Source organism: Caretta caretta, chromosome 7, assembly GCF_965140235.1.
Source record: "Caretta caretta isolate rCarCar2 chromosome 7, rCarCar1.hap1, whole genome shotgun sequence".
In the NCBI taxonomy this organism is placed as follows: domain Eukaryota; kingdom Metazoa; phylum Chordata; order Testudines; family Cheloniidae; genus Caretta; species Caretta caretta.
Window position 1 is genome coordinate 31,881,330 of NC_134212.1, and position 16,022 is coordinate 31,897,351.

At 45.8% G+C, this 16,022-nt stretch overlaps 2 protein-coding genes and 1 long non-coding RNA gene across 6 annotated transcripts in view; 2 read left to right on the forward strand and 1 right to left on the reverse strand.

The window, feature by feature from the left end:
* LOC125639981 (solute carrier family 22 member 6-B-like) lies at window positions 1–13,172 on the forward strand. Of its 3 annotated transcripts, XM_048857975.2 has the most exons (12): window positions 1–99; window positions 921–984; window positions 1,309–1,500; window positions 1,835–1,938; window positions 2,328–2,482; window positions 3,778–3,946; window positions 5,084–5,207; window positions 6,418–6,533; window positions 6,942–7,156; window positions 8,754–8,862; window positions 9,236–9,439; window positions 12,892–13,172. In XM_048857975.2, the coding sequence occupies exons 3-12, from the start codon at window positions 1,429–1,431 to the stop codon at window positions 12,980–12,982; spliced, it is 1,359 nt and encodes a 452-aa protein (XP_048713932.1). In that variant the 5' UTR covers window positions 1–99; window positions 921–984; window positions 1,309–1,428; the 3' UTR covers window positions 12,983–13,172. The 3 variants fall into 3 exon arrangements, with proteins under 3 accessions (XP_048713932.1, XP_048713930.1, XP_048713934.1); XM_048857973.2 differs by having other exon boundaries at window positions 921–1,500; XM_048857977.2 differs by lacking the exon at window positions 1–99 and having other exon boundaries at window positions 926–974.
* LOC142072695 (uncharacterized) lies at window positions 6,475–8,967 on the reverse strand. The gene is made up of 3 exons (XR_012669240.1): window positions 8,898–8,967; window positions 7,009–7,131; window positions 6,475–6,551 (listed from the first exon to the last, which is right to left on the reverse strand). It is a non-coding gene; the product is annotated as an uncharacterized LOC142072695 (long non-coding RNA).
* Window positions 13,011–16,022, forward strand: part of LOC125639982 (solute carrier family 22 member 6-A-like) — a 24,289-nt gene continuing 21,277 nt past the window's right edge. For both annotated transcript variants that reach the window (XM_048857981.2, XM_048857980.2), the window contains exon 1: window positions 13,011–13,612. The gene's annotated coding sequence lies outside the window, so the exon portion shown is untranslated. The remainder of the gene's footprint in view (window positions 13,613–16,022) is intronic.

Sequence of the window (16,022 nt, forward strand, 5' to 3'; positions counted from 1 at the left end):
TCTGGACAATTTACTTGGTGAGAGTATGATCCATTGACCCACAGAGAAAAGCAGCTGTAGCCTATTAAAGACATTGCTTGGTAGCAACATAGGAAGCAGGTAAGTCTATTTTACCAAGGTTTATATTTTAATTGTATGGGGCCAGATTCTCAGCTCCATTGTAGATCTGTGCCTGTTTACACCAGCGGAGGATCTGGCTCATTGACTCTCCCTGGTTTTGTTAAATAGGGGCTTGAAGGGGAGTGACTCCAGATTTACGCTTGTGTAGCTAGGCCAGGTGGTGTAAATCAGCATAGCCCTATGTCTTTCATTGAGAGCTGAGTTCAATTCTATACCTTGCCCCTCTGCACTATAGATACATGGAAACTCCCGCTGAGCTATGTGAAATTCCAAAATGTTGACCATCTACACAACAAGATTTGCTCCACAGTGCAAAGTACATCAGGGTTGGAAAACTCAGATTTAAGGGCATATTCTACCTGGCTCTCCCTTGACATCCTTTCTCCAAAATTCCTCTTAAAATAGTTTTCTTTTTGCATTAAGCCCTCCAAACCAAGGGGAACTTTGCCTAACTAAACAAATGAAACCCAACAAAAGATTAACTAAAAGTGCAGCAGAACCCTGAACAATCTACTTCTTGACCTGGAGCTCAACTAGGCACAGCATTCCCAACCAAACTGCTCCATCGGGCTTCTGGGATTCACAATCAACTTGGAATTGTCTAGTAGCCAAAAGAGACTGTGGATTAGTTGTGCACGGAATGACCTAGAATTTTTGCATCTGGTTTAATTGCATGGATATTCTGATTAGCTGCTTATTTAATCAGCAGATCCTTAATACAGCCAAATCGGCCGCTCGGTTGTAGAAATTCACTTTGAGCTATTGCTAGACCCATTGCAACTCTTTCTGTCTTTCCAGAGTTGACTGCAGCGTCTGACAAGACTGGGAGTGGATGTCTAAGCAAACACAAAGCTGTGCGCATCTGTGAGTAAACAGCAGTGGCATTCCTCTATTTACATCTGCACATTGTTTTGGGTGTGCATCTATTTCACAAAACAAGCACATTCAAGGTGTCAGAGTCTTCTGGTCTGGGGCAACATGACTTTTGCAGAACTTTTAGAGCAGGTCGGCAGTATGGGCCGTTTCCAAAGTATCCATGTTACATTATTGGTCCTGCCAATATTACTGATGGCCAGCCACAACATCCTGCAGAACTTTACCGCTGCTACCCCTGGGCACCACTGCCATATTGCCATTGTTGCTAACTACACTTGTGATGACAACTTTACTGACCTCCTGTATTGCCAGGAGCTCCTCAAGATCTCCATCCCTGTGGATGGGAACCAGCAGCCGGAGAAGTGTCTCCGCTTCATCTCCGCCCAGTGGCAGCTCCTAGACCCAAATGCCACAACAACCAATGGGACCGAGATGGACACTGAGCCCTGTATGGATGGATGGATATATGACAAGAGTGTTTTCACCTCCACCATCATCACCGAGGTAAGAAAGAGTCTCCTGGCAATGGCTGGCTAGTGACTATGCTGAATCTGATTGCTATCTGGTGACCACCAGCATAGTTTCATTGAAACCAACAGAGCTACTTTGATATCTGCCAGATAAGGATCTGGACTAGTATTGTGGTAGTATCTGGACACCTTGGACCCCACCATGTTGGGTGCTGCACAGATCCTGACCAAGATCAGGGCCACATTTTGCTAGGTTCTTCACAAACCTTATCAGAGTTTGGGGCCCCCATTCTCACTATGACCAAGTTCGCTGGACTTGTCTCCCTCATGCTTTCTCACTGGGATGGTGTTTTCTCTCCCACTTGCAGTGGGATCTGGTGTGTGGCTCACGGACATTGAAACAGATGGCTCAGTCGATCTATATGGCGGGAGTCCTGGTGGGAGCGATTGTGTTTGGAAGTCTCTCTGACAAGTAAGATGCCTGTCTGTCACTTCACTTAGGTAGGGTGCAGGAGATGAATGCAGGGTGGGGGCGGGTAGTGGCCCAGTTCTAACAGTTTCCAGCTGTCTTTACCAGCACTTATAATCAGAGAGGAAAAATGGCCCAGTGGTTAGGGCACTCACCTAGAACTTGGGAAAACCTGGGTTCAAGCCCCTGTTCTGCCACAGACTTCCTCTGTGACCTTGTGCAAGTCCCTTACTCTCTTTGGGTCTGAGTTCCCCATCTGTACAATGGGGATTGTAGCACTGCCCTACCACAGTGATGGGGGTCATACTGTTTCCCCCAGAGTGATGACTCAGCACTCTAGCCACAAGCCTATCCTGCCTGTTAGCAGCTAGCCTTGGTTTTCTCTGCCACAGGTTTGGACGGAAGTCACTCTTGATCTGGTCCTGTCTGCAAATGGCCATCACTGGCTCTTGTGCTGCTTTCTCATCAAACTTTGCCATGTACTGCGTTTTCCGCTTCCTGACTGGGATGGCTCTGTCGGGGATCAACCTCAACTGCGTGTCCCTCTGTAAGTACCGACCCAAGCAAGCAGCAAGTCCTTTGGGGTCTTACAGGATGTTTCCATTAAGAGGAGAAGTTGATGATGAAGCCAGGTATTTCTTTGGTGCATTCCTGGTTATTTACAATGTCTTGTTTCCCTGTTCACAGCAGGAAACAAACAGCAGGAGGCAGTTTCTTTGCTCACTGTACCAACCCTTTTCCAGCCAACACTCTGCCCAAAAAGTTCTCCTTCCTAGTGTTTTCTCAGGGTCACACTGCCAGGACTTCTCTGGCTGTGTCACAGGCTTCTTTGTACTTGTCCTATTATTGCTGCTTTTCTCACACACAAAGACACATGCAACTGCACCAGTCCATGCTCCAGGCCCTGTGTGCTATATCACTGTCCAAGGAACCCCCATGGGCCACATGACTCAGCATCTGCTCAAGCCTTGCTATGTGCCTATGTTTTGGGTGGTGGATCCTATTGTTTCAGATATCTGGGTCCATAAAGGAGCTTGATTGTTTCTTACTTTTATCCTGAATGAAAAGTGGCAGTTATGCCCACCAGCTCCAACCCCCCAGCATAACAGTATCTTCCTACATTAAGATAAAGAGGATGTTGAGGAGAACGAGCATTACAATATAATGCATGTGACAGAGACGCTAGGTGAGGCATTATTCACTCTTCAAACAGCTTATAGTCTGACCAGAAAGGTGGCCACACCTCGGAGCCCCAGTCATGGGTCAGGATCCCATTGTGCTAGAGTCCCTTTAAACACAGAACTAAAAGACAGTCCCCCCCTGCAAAGAGCTGCAGTCTAGAGCTGGGTGATATTTTTGAGCTGAAACTTTTTTCCATAAAACGTTTCGTGAATTCATGTTGATTCAGCCACATTGTTCACGTCAAAAACAAATCAGAAAAAGTTGAAACGTTTTCATTTTTTTGGTTCAAAATGACTTTTCATTTCAAAATTTCCTTGAATTTTATATTTTTTTTAAATTCCAAAACATGACAAAACCTCTTGACAGGCAAAACAAAACAGCTAATTTAACCCAAAATGAAACCTTTTTCAACTATCTGATTTGCCCAAAAATTAAAAAAAATAAATAAATTCTGGTTGGCCCAAAATGAATTTTTTTCTGTTTTTTTTTCCTTTTTCTTTTTGAAGTTGCCACCAAAATGAAAAATCCATTATTCTCCCTACTCTGCTGAAATTCCACTCACTTGTTTGGGGGTGGATTTAGGTGTGCAGGTGGCTTTGAAAGCTGGGATTGGTGTTCTTTGGACTTTGACGCTCTTCCCCCTTTTATCTCCTCATGCAGCTGTGGAGTGGGCCCCCACTAAAGTCCGGGCAGCAATTGGCATGGTGACAGGATATAGTTACAGCATTGGGCAGTTCATTCTGGCTGGGCTAGCCTATGTCATCCCAGATTGGCGCTGGCTGCAGCTGGCTGTTTCGGTGCCCTATTTCATCTTCTTCTTCTATGGCTGGTAGGTGTCATTCCCACTTGTAAACCTTGCCAGCATGGGGACTTCCCTGTTATCCCTTGCGGGGACCAAGGGGTTCTGGAAGATGTTCAGACTGCAAACTCTCAGACACTGGGCGTGTCTCTCACTGTATGTCTGTCCAGCACTTGGCACAGTGGGGGTCCCAATCTGAGGTTGCACTGATTGTGATTTTTCATATAATGGTAGTAGCATCTAGAGGCCTCACCTGAGTTCAGGGTCCCATTGTGCTGGGTGCGACATAGACACACATTGAAAGAGAGGCCCTGTCCTAAAGAGCTCACAGTCTAAATAGAAAAGGGAAGGGTAATTATTCACATTTTACAGACTGCGGAGCTGATGCGCAGAAATATGGAGTGACTTGCCCAAAGTCACATGGGGCATCTGTGGTAGAGCAGGAAAATGAACCTAGGTTTCCAAAGCTAGTGTCCTACTCACAAGACCATTATTATTATGGTAGCCCCTACAGACCAGGGCTAGGAGCTGTACAGACACTGTTCCTGCCCAGACATGCTTACAGATGCAACAGATGATCTTTGGGCAGAGAACCAGCTGGGAAGTGATTTGCCAAAGGTCACAAGACAGGCAGTTCTACAGCCAAGAAGAGAACCCAGCTGCCCTGCCTCCTAATGCTGTACCCTATCCATTAGACCACACTGCTTCTCAACTTGCTCCTTTAGCCTGAACACTGCATCTATTCTAAGCACATAGAGACAGAGGAGTTTTGAAATGTTTCCGAACTTGGGGTGACAAAATAGCAAGTGTGAAAAATTGGGACACTTTTTTTTGGGGGGGGGGAGTACTATAGTTGTGTATATAAGACAATATCGGGACATTTGGTCACCCTACCTGAACTGCAACAGACTCTTTCTGTATCATACATAGGTTGGGAGCCCCAGGTGTCCTGAGTCTTGGTGTTTCTCATGGTGAAAAGTATCCTGTTGTAATGAACATACAGGCAATTCTTTATTAAGCTGCTGGACAAACACAGCCCTGGGGTTCCCCTGGGTTTTCAACCCTGCACTTCCTGGTGTCACCACATGGGGTCATCATCAGCCCTGCCCTGCACCAAGGCCGATGGCAGGGAAGCTGGCTACCATGTGCCCTTTTGGTTCCAAACAGGTGGTTCACAGAGTCGGCCCGCTGGCTTGCAACAGCCGGCAAACTGAACCAGGCATTAAAGGAGCTGCAGAAAGTGGCACAAATAAATGGGCGAAAGGAAGAAGGGGACAAACTCAGCGTAGAGGTGAGGAATTGAATAGGCTAAAAGGGAGGCTGTAATACATGGATCTTATCTGCGTGCCTCTCACCCCGTGATTGTCAGAGAGAGGACTGACACACACGAACACACCATAGAGCAAACTCATACACCCCTTCTCCAGAGGAGGAAAACACACACACACGCACACACACACAAAGAGGGAAAGAGCTGGGCAAATAATGGATTTTTTCGGTTACTGGCAATTCCAAAAACTTGTGGAAAAAAATTGTTTCAGGTCAAACTGAAAACAATTTTTTTCAAAGTTTTTGGCAAATCGAAAGGGAAAATATTCAGTTCAGGCCAAATTTTCATTCACCATGAAATGATGCTTTTTTAATTTGAGCATTTTTTAACATTTACAAAAAATATTTATATAAAATTAAAGAAAATTTCAAAACAAAAATTTGCTTCAAATAAAAAAATCAAAACATTTCATTTCAAAAATGTAAAAATAAAACACTTCAATTTGGTGGCTGGTTGTTTGTTTTTAATTTTCCAAAACAATTTGGTGAAATTGACAAAAATTTGCAATTTGTTTTGATGTCGCCAAATCTGCATTTTTCACTGAAAAAAGTTTCAGCCAAAACATTTTGTCCAGTTCTAGACAGGGACACATGAACACTTGGTGCCAAGAGGGTAATAAATATACACTCTCCCAAGCCCAGAAATCAAGTTGTAGAGTCCAGCTATAGCTGTTGTGAAACAATAGCAATAAAGAATCCAAAAAAATCATATCCAGGCCTTAACAACTCCAGTAAAAGAGACAGCCAGGCGTACTGACAGGGTGATCCCCATAGAAATCTAGCACATGAATTGCTGTCTGGAAACATAGCTTGCTAAGGGGACGTTAGAATGGGAGACCTCATAGGATGCACCCTTCCAATCCGTAGGAGGCATTCAGTACTTTGCACAGTGCCCTAAACAAGGAGCCCTGTGCTATGAGTTGAAATAGCCCCACTGGAGGTTGCCCTTCCTGCTCTTTGCCGCTTCCCTCGGCTACCTGCATCTCCCAGTGGTAGCCAGGGGTACTGCAGTCTGAAGACTGGCTTGGCCGGTGACGGCACTCAGTATTGCAGCAGCTCCAGACCCCGGGTGTTTACACAGATAGCGAGAATACCCCAAGTCATAACGATAAGGATTTAAATAACCAAGGATTTGGGGAAGATATAAACTCTCCAGTGTCTCTTCCCCACAGGACTTGAGAGCCAGCCTGCAAAAAGAAATGTCCGCAGCCAAGTCCACCCACACAGCTGCCGATCTGGTGCGTACACCATCTGTACGCCGGGTATCCTGGTGCCTGTGCTTCGTATGGTAGGTGGGTTCATTCAGCTGCAGAGGGAGGCAAAGAGGGTGGAAGGGCAGAAAATAAACCAGGGGCTTTTGTTATGATGGTACGACCGGCTGAGATCCAAATGCTGTTGTGCTTAGTGCTGTACAGTAGGACGAGACAGGGCCAGGCCCTACTTTCAGGGGTTTACAATCTAAGTAGACCAGAGGTAGGATTATTGCCTCCATTTTTATAGAAGGGGAACTGAAGCACAGAGAAACTAAGTGACTTGCTGAAGGTCAGACAAGGGAGTCTGTGACACAGGGGAATTGAAATGCGGTCCCCCAAGTCCCAGGCCAGAGAGCATTTTACAGCACTCCCAGTGGCAACAGGAGGTACTGCGCTCTGCAGACTTTCCATTGTACCATGCATTTTTGTGCCATCAACGACAGGTTCTCCACCAGTTTTGCCTATTATGGGCTGGCCATGGACCTGCAGAATTTTGGGGTCAGCATTTACCTCATCCAGGTGGTATATGGAGCTGTCGACATCCCTGCAAAGCTGATTGGTTTCTTCATGATCAGTTTCATTGGCCGGAGAGTCACCCAGGCTTCTGCTCTCATCCTAGCAGGGCTTGCAATCCTGGCCAACATATTTGTGCCACAAGGTGAGGTCCTGGTGCACTATCGATCTGCATGCTCTGATTTTAATCAGCATGTATTAGCATGTATATACATTTAGCATACATATAATTTAATTAGCATATACGCAAGATACAGCAAGAGTAATGTTACAAGAATAGTCTATAAAAGCAACGTCTGTATATTAAAGGTGGTTGAAAATGTTTTCATTCAAACTGTTTTTCAACAGAAAATTGGGGGATTGGCTAAATTAAGTTTTATGTGAAAGTCATCAGCTTCACACAGAAAATTTCAATTTTTCAGTAAAAAAATGAACACCCATGGCACTTCTTCCCCCCACCCAAATTTTAATTCTGAAATGCTGGGGTCCCTAGCCAGACTATGTCTCCCATAATGCCATGCAGCTGCCATGACTCATCACTTCCCATCTCTTTGCTTCCTTTTACTGGTTCCTTCTTATCATATCAAATATAAGCTACTTGTCTTCACTCTCAAGACTCTTCATAACCTATCCCCACCTGCCCTAACAGCTCTCATTCAATATTAAAAGATCGACTCCAATCAGTCTATGATATCAGCTTCTATCACCCACTTGTTACATTTTCAAACAAGCACCTTTGTGCTTTCCCCCATGCTGCCCCTCATGCTTGGGAAAAGTTCCCTGTAAGCATCAGCAAAATTAACATCATATCCTCCTTCAAAACCCTGCTTAAAACTCCCTCTGCTCTGAAGCCTACAAAAAACTTGACAGTGGTTAGGTTGCTGGTGTGCTGAAACCACACCCTACCGTGCTTGCCAATAGTGTCTCATTGTTTCCTTGTGCTGCCCCATGATGAACCAAGGGTCACCCAATGAAATCAATAGGCAGCAGATTTAAAATAAACACAAGGCAGGACTTCTTCACATAACACACAGTCAACCAGTGGAACTCGTTGCCAGGGGATGTTGTGAAGGCCAAAACTATAACTGAGTTTGAAAAAGAATTGGGTAAGTTCATGGAGGACAGGTCCATCAATGGCTATTAGCCAAGATGCTCAGGGACACAATCCCATGTTCTGGGTGTCCTAAGCCTCTAACTGCCAGAAGTTGGGAGTGGATGACAGGGAAGGGATCACTCAGTAATTGCCCTGTTCATTCCCTCTGAAACATCAGGTGTTGGCCACTGTCGGAAGACAGGATACTGGGCTAGATGGACCATTGGCCTGACCCAGTATGGCCATTCTTATGTATTTATCTGTCTGTATCCATGTCATCATTTGTCTTATACATAGATTGCCAGCTCTTTGGGACAGGGACTCTCTCTTTCCTGGCCCATGACTGGGGCTCCTAGGCACTATGATAATACAAATAATAAATAATATGGGGAGGCCACGGTGCATCCTGGAAATATAATCTGACCATTAAAAAACAAGACAACAATTAATTTGCAGTATAAAGACATTTTTCTTGGAAATTACTTTTTGACCAAAAAAAAATTCAACGTCTTGTAATTACTGACTCTTTTTACAGAGTTGGGGGGGAACTCGAGGACAGGGAGATTAAGGACTGTGTTTGCATGCCCACACTGTGCAAAGAGCTAAGTCCCAGCAGCACCTGCTGATGTCATCCTTTCCCTCTCCCTAGATCTGCAGACCCTGCGCATTCTTTTGGCTGTGTTTGGAAAGGGCTGCCTGGCTGCCTCATTCAACTGTGCCTTCCTCTATACAGGAGAGCTCTACCCCACCGTGATTAGGTATGTAGATGCAAACGCCCATTAAGGAGTCCTACCTGGGCTGCTGGGCTATGTTGCAGTTTTCACCCTGCATGATTAACCTCAAGGAGATGGCAATGACAGGATGACAGCAAGAGCTCTGGTCAGCTGAGCCACTGGGTTTCCTACAGCTGTTAGGAGATGCAAATCCAAACGAATCTATTGGATAAGGCAGACTGAATGAATCAGCATACCTTGTTCTACTGCTTTCTGACAGGACATTGCAGGCAGGCAGGTTAGAGAGTAGATTAGGTATGCAAGTTGTGAATAAACAACATGGAGATTTGTAGCTCAGAAAAGGCAAACCCAGCTGAGGGCCGGTTCCCAGTCCCTGACTGTTCTCTCTCCATGGCAGACAGACCGGAATGGGGTTTGTGAACACCCTGGCTCGGGTGGGCGGCATAGTGGCCCCGCTTGTGCAAATGACCAGTGAGTACTTACCCTCCCTGCCGCTGATCATCTATGGAGCTGCCCCTGTTGTATCCGGCATCGCCACCTGCTTCCTACCTGAGACCCGTAACATGCCGTTGCCAGACACCATAGAAGACATCGAGAGGCAGTGAGTAATTTCTGTGACTATTACGGACAGCTAGTGGAGAGGCTAGGGCAATGGGCTGGGGCTCAGAGACCTGGGTTCTATTTCTATCTCCACCAGCCTGAGCTTAGGCAAGCCCCTTCCCCTCTCTATGCCTGTGTTTCCCCTCCCACCCTTTGTCTATTTAGATTTTAAGCTCTTCAGGGTCTGTCTCTTAGTGTGAGTCTGTGCAGCGCCTGGCACAATGTGGCCCTGACCTCACCGGGGTCTGTGCAGCACCCAGCACAATGAGGCCCTGATCTCAGCGAACATGTGTGTAATTAGGTGCTGTCAGCGGTGGGATTCAGTTTTCAATCGGGTCCTTCAAAAAATGTAAACACCAGCTTAAGCCCCAACCCAGAAACCTGGAAAACTGTATACACCACCCTTGGCACCCTTGATAGGTAATACTTTCCCACTTGCAAGCACTGAGTGTAGGGGTTAATAAAAAAAGCTTTATGAGGATGGGGGAAGGGGGCAACAGAACTAACTTGAGAAAGCCAGCAATTAATTAATCCACACTGTTAGGTAAGACTCTCCCCCTCCCCCGGGTATTTTGGCAGTAATCCCAGCCTCAGGCCTCCTTTCACAGTTGTAAAAAGAAAAGGAGGACTTGTGGCACCTTAGAAACTAACAAATTTATTTGAGCTTAAGCTTTCGTGAGCTACAGCTCACTTCATTGGATGTAAAAGCTTATGCTCAAATAAATTGGTTAGTCTCTAAGGTGCCACAAGTACTCCTTTTCTTTTTGCGAATACAGACTAACATGGCTGCTACTCTGAAACCTTTCACAGTTGTGAGCAGCTCAGACATTCCAGCCACTTCCCTTCTCAGCATCATCACGGTTTGCTGCCCGGGGCTGGTGGAGTCTGGCCATACTGCCTGGGCTGCTCCAGTGGCCTGATTTCAGCTTTGCTTGCTAGGCAGAAAGGTCTGCAGCAGAGTCCCTCCAAGCCCCTCTGACAGGGCAGAGTCCCAAGCCCTGTCAGCACCAACACACTGCCTCAGCTCAGCCCTGGTCTCTGCCTCAAAGGCACCTCAGCTCTACTCCCCACCACTGCACCGTACACCATCTCAAAGCCAGTTTAGTTCAACCCACAGCTAGCAGGAGCCCTTCTCTTTCTTTTCTCATGAGGCTCCCTTACCCAACGGTGCCCGACTGTGGTGTCAGTTAGGGTGACCCCCTCACCCAGCATGTCTGGTGCTGTTCACTTGTCCTTTCATTTCCCAGCAGGGTCAACAGCATTTTATTGCCCCAAAACTCAAAACTTAACTATATTTTAACCAAAATGCCCCAAATTAGCACAAAGAAAAGGAGTACTTGTGGCACCTTAGAGACTAACAAATTTATTTGAGCAGAAGCTTTCGTGAGCTACAGCTCACTTCATCGGATGCATGTAGTGGAAAATACAGTGGGGAGATTTTATATACACAGAGTACATGAAACAATGGGTGTTACCATACACACTGTAACAAGAATGATCAGGTAAGGTGAACTATTACCAGCAGGAGAGCGGGGGAGTGGGGAGGAACCTTTTGTAGTGATAATCAAGGTGGGCCATTTCCAGCAGTTGACAAGAACGTGTGAGGAACAGTGGGGAGGGGCGCAGGGGAGGGGGGGGGAATGAACATGGGGAAATAGTTTTACTTTGTGTAATGACCCATCCACTCCCAGTCTTTATTCAAGCCTAAGTTAATTGTATCCAGTTTGCAAATTAATTCCAATTCAGCAGTCTCTCGGAGTCTGTTTTTGAAGTTTTTTTGTTGAAGAATTGCCACTTTTAGGTCTGGAATCGAGTGACCAAGGAGACTGAAGTGTTCTCTGACTGGTTTTTGAATGTTATAATTCTTGACATCTGATTTATGTCCATTTATTTTTTTACGTAGAGACTGTCAAGTTTGGTCAATGTACATGGCAGAGGGGCATTGCTGGCACATGATGGCATATATCACATTGGTAGATGTGCAGGTGAACGAGCCTCTGATCATGTGGCTGATGTGATTAGGCCCTATGATGGTGTCCCCTGAATAGATATGTGGACACAATTGGCAACGGGCTTTGTTGCAAGGATAGGTTCCTGGGTTAGTGTTTTTGTTGTGTGGTGTGTGGTTGCTGGTGAGTATTTGCTTCAGGTTGGGCGGCTGTCTGAAATGAAGCCTGCTCCATTTGGACATTTCTCTTTCCTCATCGACAGATGCTGGCAGAGACCTCCCATCCCATGGTGCCCTGTCCATCTGGAGTTCTTAAGCAGCTCTGGACTACTCTTCTTCCTGTTCACAAACTGTTCACAACAGTCAGCTCCCACCTCCCTAGGGCTTCAGGCCACAAGGATTACATGCATAACACCCTGCACAGGGGGCCCCAATCTCAGCCAGGGTCTGTGCAGTGCCTGGCGCAATGGGGCCCTGATCTCAGTCGGGGACTGTGCAGCTCCTGACACAATAGGGCCCTGATCTCAGTCGGGGTCTATGAAGCACTTGGCATAGTGGGGCCCTCATCTCAGTCGGGATCTGTATAGCACTGTGGGGCCCTGGTCTTGGTTGGTGTCTTCAAGGTGCTACCATAATGCAAAGTATGGGCCATAGGGAAGGAAAGTGACGTGCCCAAAGTCACCCAGTGAGTTAGTGGCAGGGCTGGGATTGCCATCAGTTCTCACTCCCTCATCCTGTTCTTTAGATCAGCGCTTCTCAATGGTTTCTATATCAGGACCCTGCAGCTGGCATCTAGCCAGGACTGGAGCTGGTTGTGAATTTTCCAAATTTTTTTGGTTGGAAGATGCCAATTCGTCAAAACCAAAACTGTTTATGGGAAAATGTCAGTGTTGGTGAATTGAAAAACATTCTTTAAAATAAATTTGTCGACATTTTCAAAACAAAAATAAAGTGGTTTTCTGGTTTGAAATGACTTTCCTCTCAGAAATTTAAGCTAACGGTAAGAAAAACAAATTAAATAAGTAATTTGGTCAAAATCAAAACAAAATGTTTCAAAATTATTGAAATGAAACATTTTAATTGATTCAAAATGATTTTTTTTTCAGTTTTTTGATTTATGACAATTTTTGAGGTTTTGACTTTTCATCCCAATTGGGGACAGGAACATTTTTCAAAACTCAAAAATATTCATAGGACATGACAATCATTCCCCCTGCTCCTGCCCGAGCCAAGAGCCTGACTCCTACATGGGAAGGAGAAGGTGATCTTGACCCTTTGACGCCTGTTCTTTGCTCTCCTGGGGACCACAACTCCAGGACCTCTAGACTGAGTCCATGCTGCATTATGCAGGTTGAGGGGGATAAAAGAGGGATAGTGTAATTCACAGAGCTATTGGGAGGCTTAGCTAATCCCTATTTACAGAGTCATGACTTGTTGTGATGAAAAGATTAAAAGAAATGCAGAATTGTTATATAATCATGTGGTCTCTTCTTATTCCCTTATAGGAGAAGGTCCAGAGTGATTACAGATGTAGGACGGGAAGACAAGGTTCTGCTGAAAGCTTCCAGATTGGAACCACTCAAGGAAATCATTTGAGAGGAGAAACTAAACAGACTCTAGGTCTTGATACCAATTAGTCAGATTAAAATCAAACACGCCCGCATGTTTTACTGGCTCAGGATCAGAGATTGCTTCTGTGCAAGGGGTATTCATGAGATATTATGTCAGCCTTTTGTATCCACTTTCAGAGAAGCTAATAAAGTCAACTGTGCCTCCAAAGGTACAAGCCATGGTTGTCAACATGAGGCGGAGGTGTGAAACTGGACACAGCGTTGGGCGGGGAGACAGACAACCTGGATTCTGATCCTGGCTCAACCATTGACACTGGACTTATGTCTATTGCTCTTCCCACAGCAAAACCAGCGTGAACAAACTGCACTGATCCAGTTGGGTCCCAAATAACTGTGTCTATTTAATAGGGCTAGCCAGAAAACAGGAATTCTGTTTAGCACAATAATTTCAGAGGTTTCATATCAGAACAAAACCAAGACCTTTCAAAACGTTTCATGAAAACAGAGAGCTCCATCCCAGAAGAGCCAATAGCTCAGGCAAAGTAGCAACCTAAACCTTGTTCTTCTGCACCCCAACCAAGTTCCCTAACAACCAGGATAGCAAGTCAGCCCTTCTCACTCTCTGCAGGGACTTGAACCTGATTCTTCATCACAGGTGAGTACTCTGGCCACCAGGCTTTTCAGGGGTGGGCCTCGCTCACGCTATCATTTTGATCAGAAATTCCATCCTGGACCTGAGAAACCCTCCCGACAAAACTTTGGTTGAAACCAAAAAGTTTCGGTTTTGACCAATTGGCAACTTCCCACAGAAAATTCTAACCCAGCTCTTCTATTTAGTACATTTAGCCATTCGAAGCCTATCTACATAGACACCATTGCTCTGAGTGGCTTTGAAAACACAGAACACAGCAAAAGCCTTTAGAGGGACCACAGACTAGTTAATTCTGCCGTATTCCTGTACTATACTCTGCAAGTCACTTCCCCACTCCATGCCTCAGTTTCCCCTCCCACACCTGGTCTATTTAGATTACAAGATTTTCAGGGCAGGGACAGCACCCTACATAGTGGGATCGTGACTTCTTATTGCTCCTGCAATATGCATAAAAACATACATGTTTAGAGGAGGTTCCGCACAAAGGGGTTCTGAGTATGGTAGAAACATGGTTACAGTCCAGGGCCGTGCTGCCATGCAATGAGAGAGTTTATCATTCAGTAGTTCATGTATCTCCCAGACTCTAGCTTCCCAGGCTGACAATTTGCATCAGACCCATAGGGGAAGAACAAATGCGGGTCCAAAAAGGAAGTGTTTAACCCAGTCCACAATCAAGCCACACCCACAAATAAGCCCCACCCTCTTGAGATACACATGTCACTCAAAGTCAAGGTGACCATGTTTTCAATACCTCCAGCCAGGGCTTTTGTATGGCGATGTTGTATTAGGGTCATACGTGAGACAAAGTTATTCATGTTACAGGAGAGCTCAAAGGCCCTAACAAGAAGAAGGGCCCCATTGGTTAGGCACTGCACATACACGTAGCTAGGGCCAGCCTTTGCCCCAGAGAGCTCACCATCTGAACAGACAAAGGGTGGGAGAGGAAACAAAGATACAAAAAGAGGAAGTGATTCACCCAAGGTCACTCACCAGGCCAATGGCAGAGCTGGGACTACAACCCAGGTGAGTGTCGTATTCACAAGACCATGTTGCTTCTAAAAAATGCCCAGTGCTGGCATCATTGCTAGAGTGGGTCAGAAATGGGGGTGGTTCCAGAGGGAAATTTTGACATTTGGCGGAAAAGCGGGGATTCGAACCCACAACTCCCAAACCCCTGGTTTATGGCCTGACCAGGGGAACATCACAATCACTTTACTCACATGTCAACTGTATCCCAAACGCTTGTCCCACTGCACTATTAGTATCATAACAACGTGAGGCCCCAGTCAGAGATCAGGGCCCCACTGCAGTAGAGATGTGGAATAAATGAGGACATTCCTTGCTACAGAGAACTCACAGTCTTAGCATAGGACAAGAAACAACAACTGCTTCCCCCAAGGAACGGGCTACAGGGCAGGAAAAATGGTGGATGTTTCAGTTACAGCTCTGGATTGGGACCTTTTGGGGAGTCAATTCCCGCCTCCCCGGAGACGCTGTGTGTGACCTCAGACAAGTCGCAGAGGGTAGCAAAAGCTCGTAAGTTGCATAGGAAGGAAGTCCCGTTTTCAGAAGTGACTCAAAGACTTAGGAACCTGAGCCCCCGTGACTTTCATAGAAACTTGAGCTCTTGAGTGCCTAACTCCCTTTTGAAAATGAGACTAAATGATTTAAGTCACTTGAAATGCTGAGTGGAGCAACTCTGAGATACCTTTAAGACTCTGGGCTTTAGTTCCCCAGTTTCTCCATCTGTAAAAGAGTGCTAATAAACCTTCCTTTGACTATTTGCATCGCGAGCTCTTCAGACCAAGGGCTGTCTCTTACCAAGTGTGCCCGGCACAATGGGACCCTGATCTCAGTCAGGGTCTGTGCAGCACCCAGCATGACAGGGCCTGCATCTCAGATAGTATCAGCTGGTTTCTGGCAGCATCTGGCATAACAAGGCTTTGATCTTGGTCAGGGTCTGTGCAGCACCTGGCACAATGGGGTCTTTAGGCACTGCTGCACTACAAATCATAAGTACACAAGGAGAAGGTAAGAGTAAGACAATCACGCTTAGGAAAAAACACTGCATTCACAGCACACCAATTCCCTAGCAATTGCTCCAATGGCTCAGGGTGAATTTTGTCCCAGATACTAACATCTCTTGTGAATAACTGACTACATCAAAGGACATCTACTTGCTGGACTGCCTTTCACACTCACCTGATGCTGTTACCCAGAACTATTGCTATTACTCTCAAGTACTGTGTGTATTACGGTAGTACCTAGAAGACACAACCAAGATCAGGATTGCAACATTATTTATTATTTGTATTTATTTCTATTGTGGTAGGGCCAAGGAGCACCAGCAAAGGACCAGGAGCCCATTGTGTTATGCATTAGACCAGTGGTTTTCAAACTGCGGGTCGTGACC

Coding starts and splice junctions, on each gene's coding strand:
- LOC125639981 (XM_048857973.2), top strand. CDS start 1,099: ATGACTTTTGCAGAACTTTTAGAGCAGGTCGGCAGTATGGGCCGTTTC. Junction 3,947..5,083: donor ATCTTCTTCTTCTATGGCTG/GTAGGTGTCATT, acceptor GGTTCCAAACAG/GTGGTTCACAGAGTCGGCCC. Junction 8,863..9,235: donor CTCTACCCCACCGTGATTAG/GTATGTAGATGC, acceptor TCTCCATGGCAG/ACAGACCGGAATGGGGTTTG.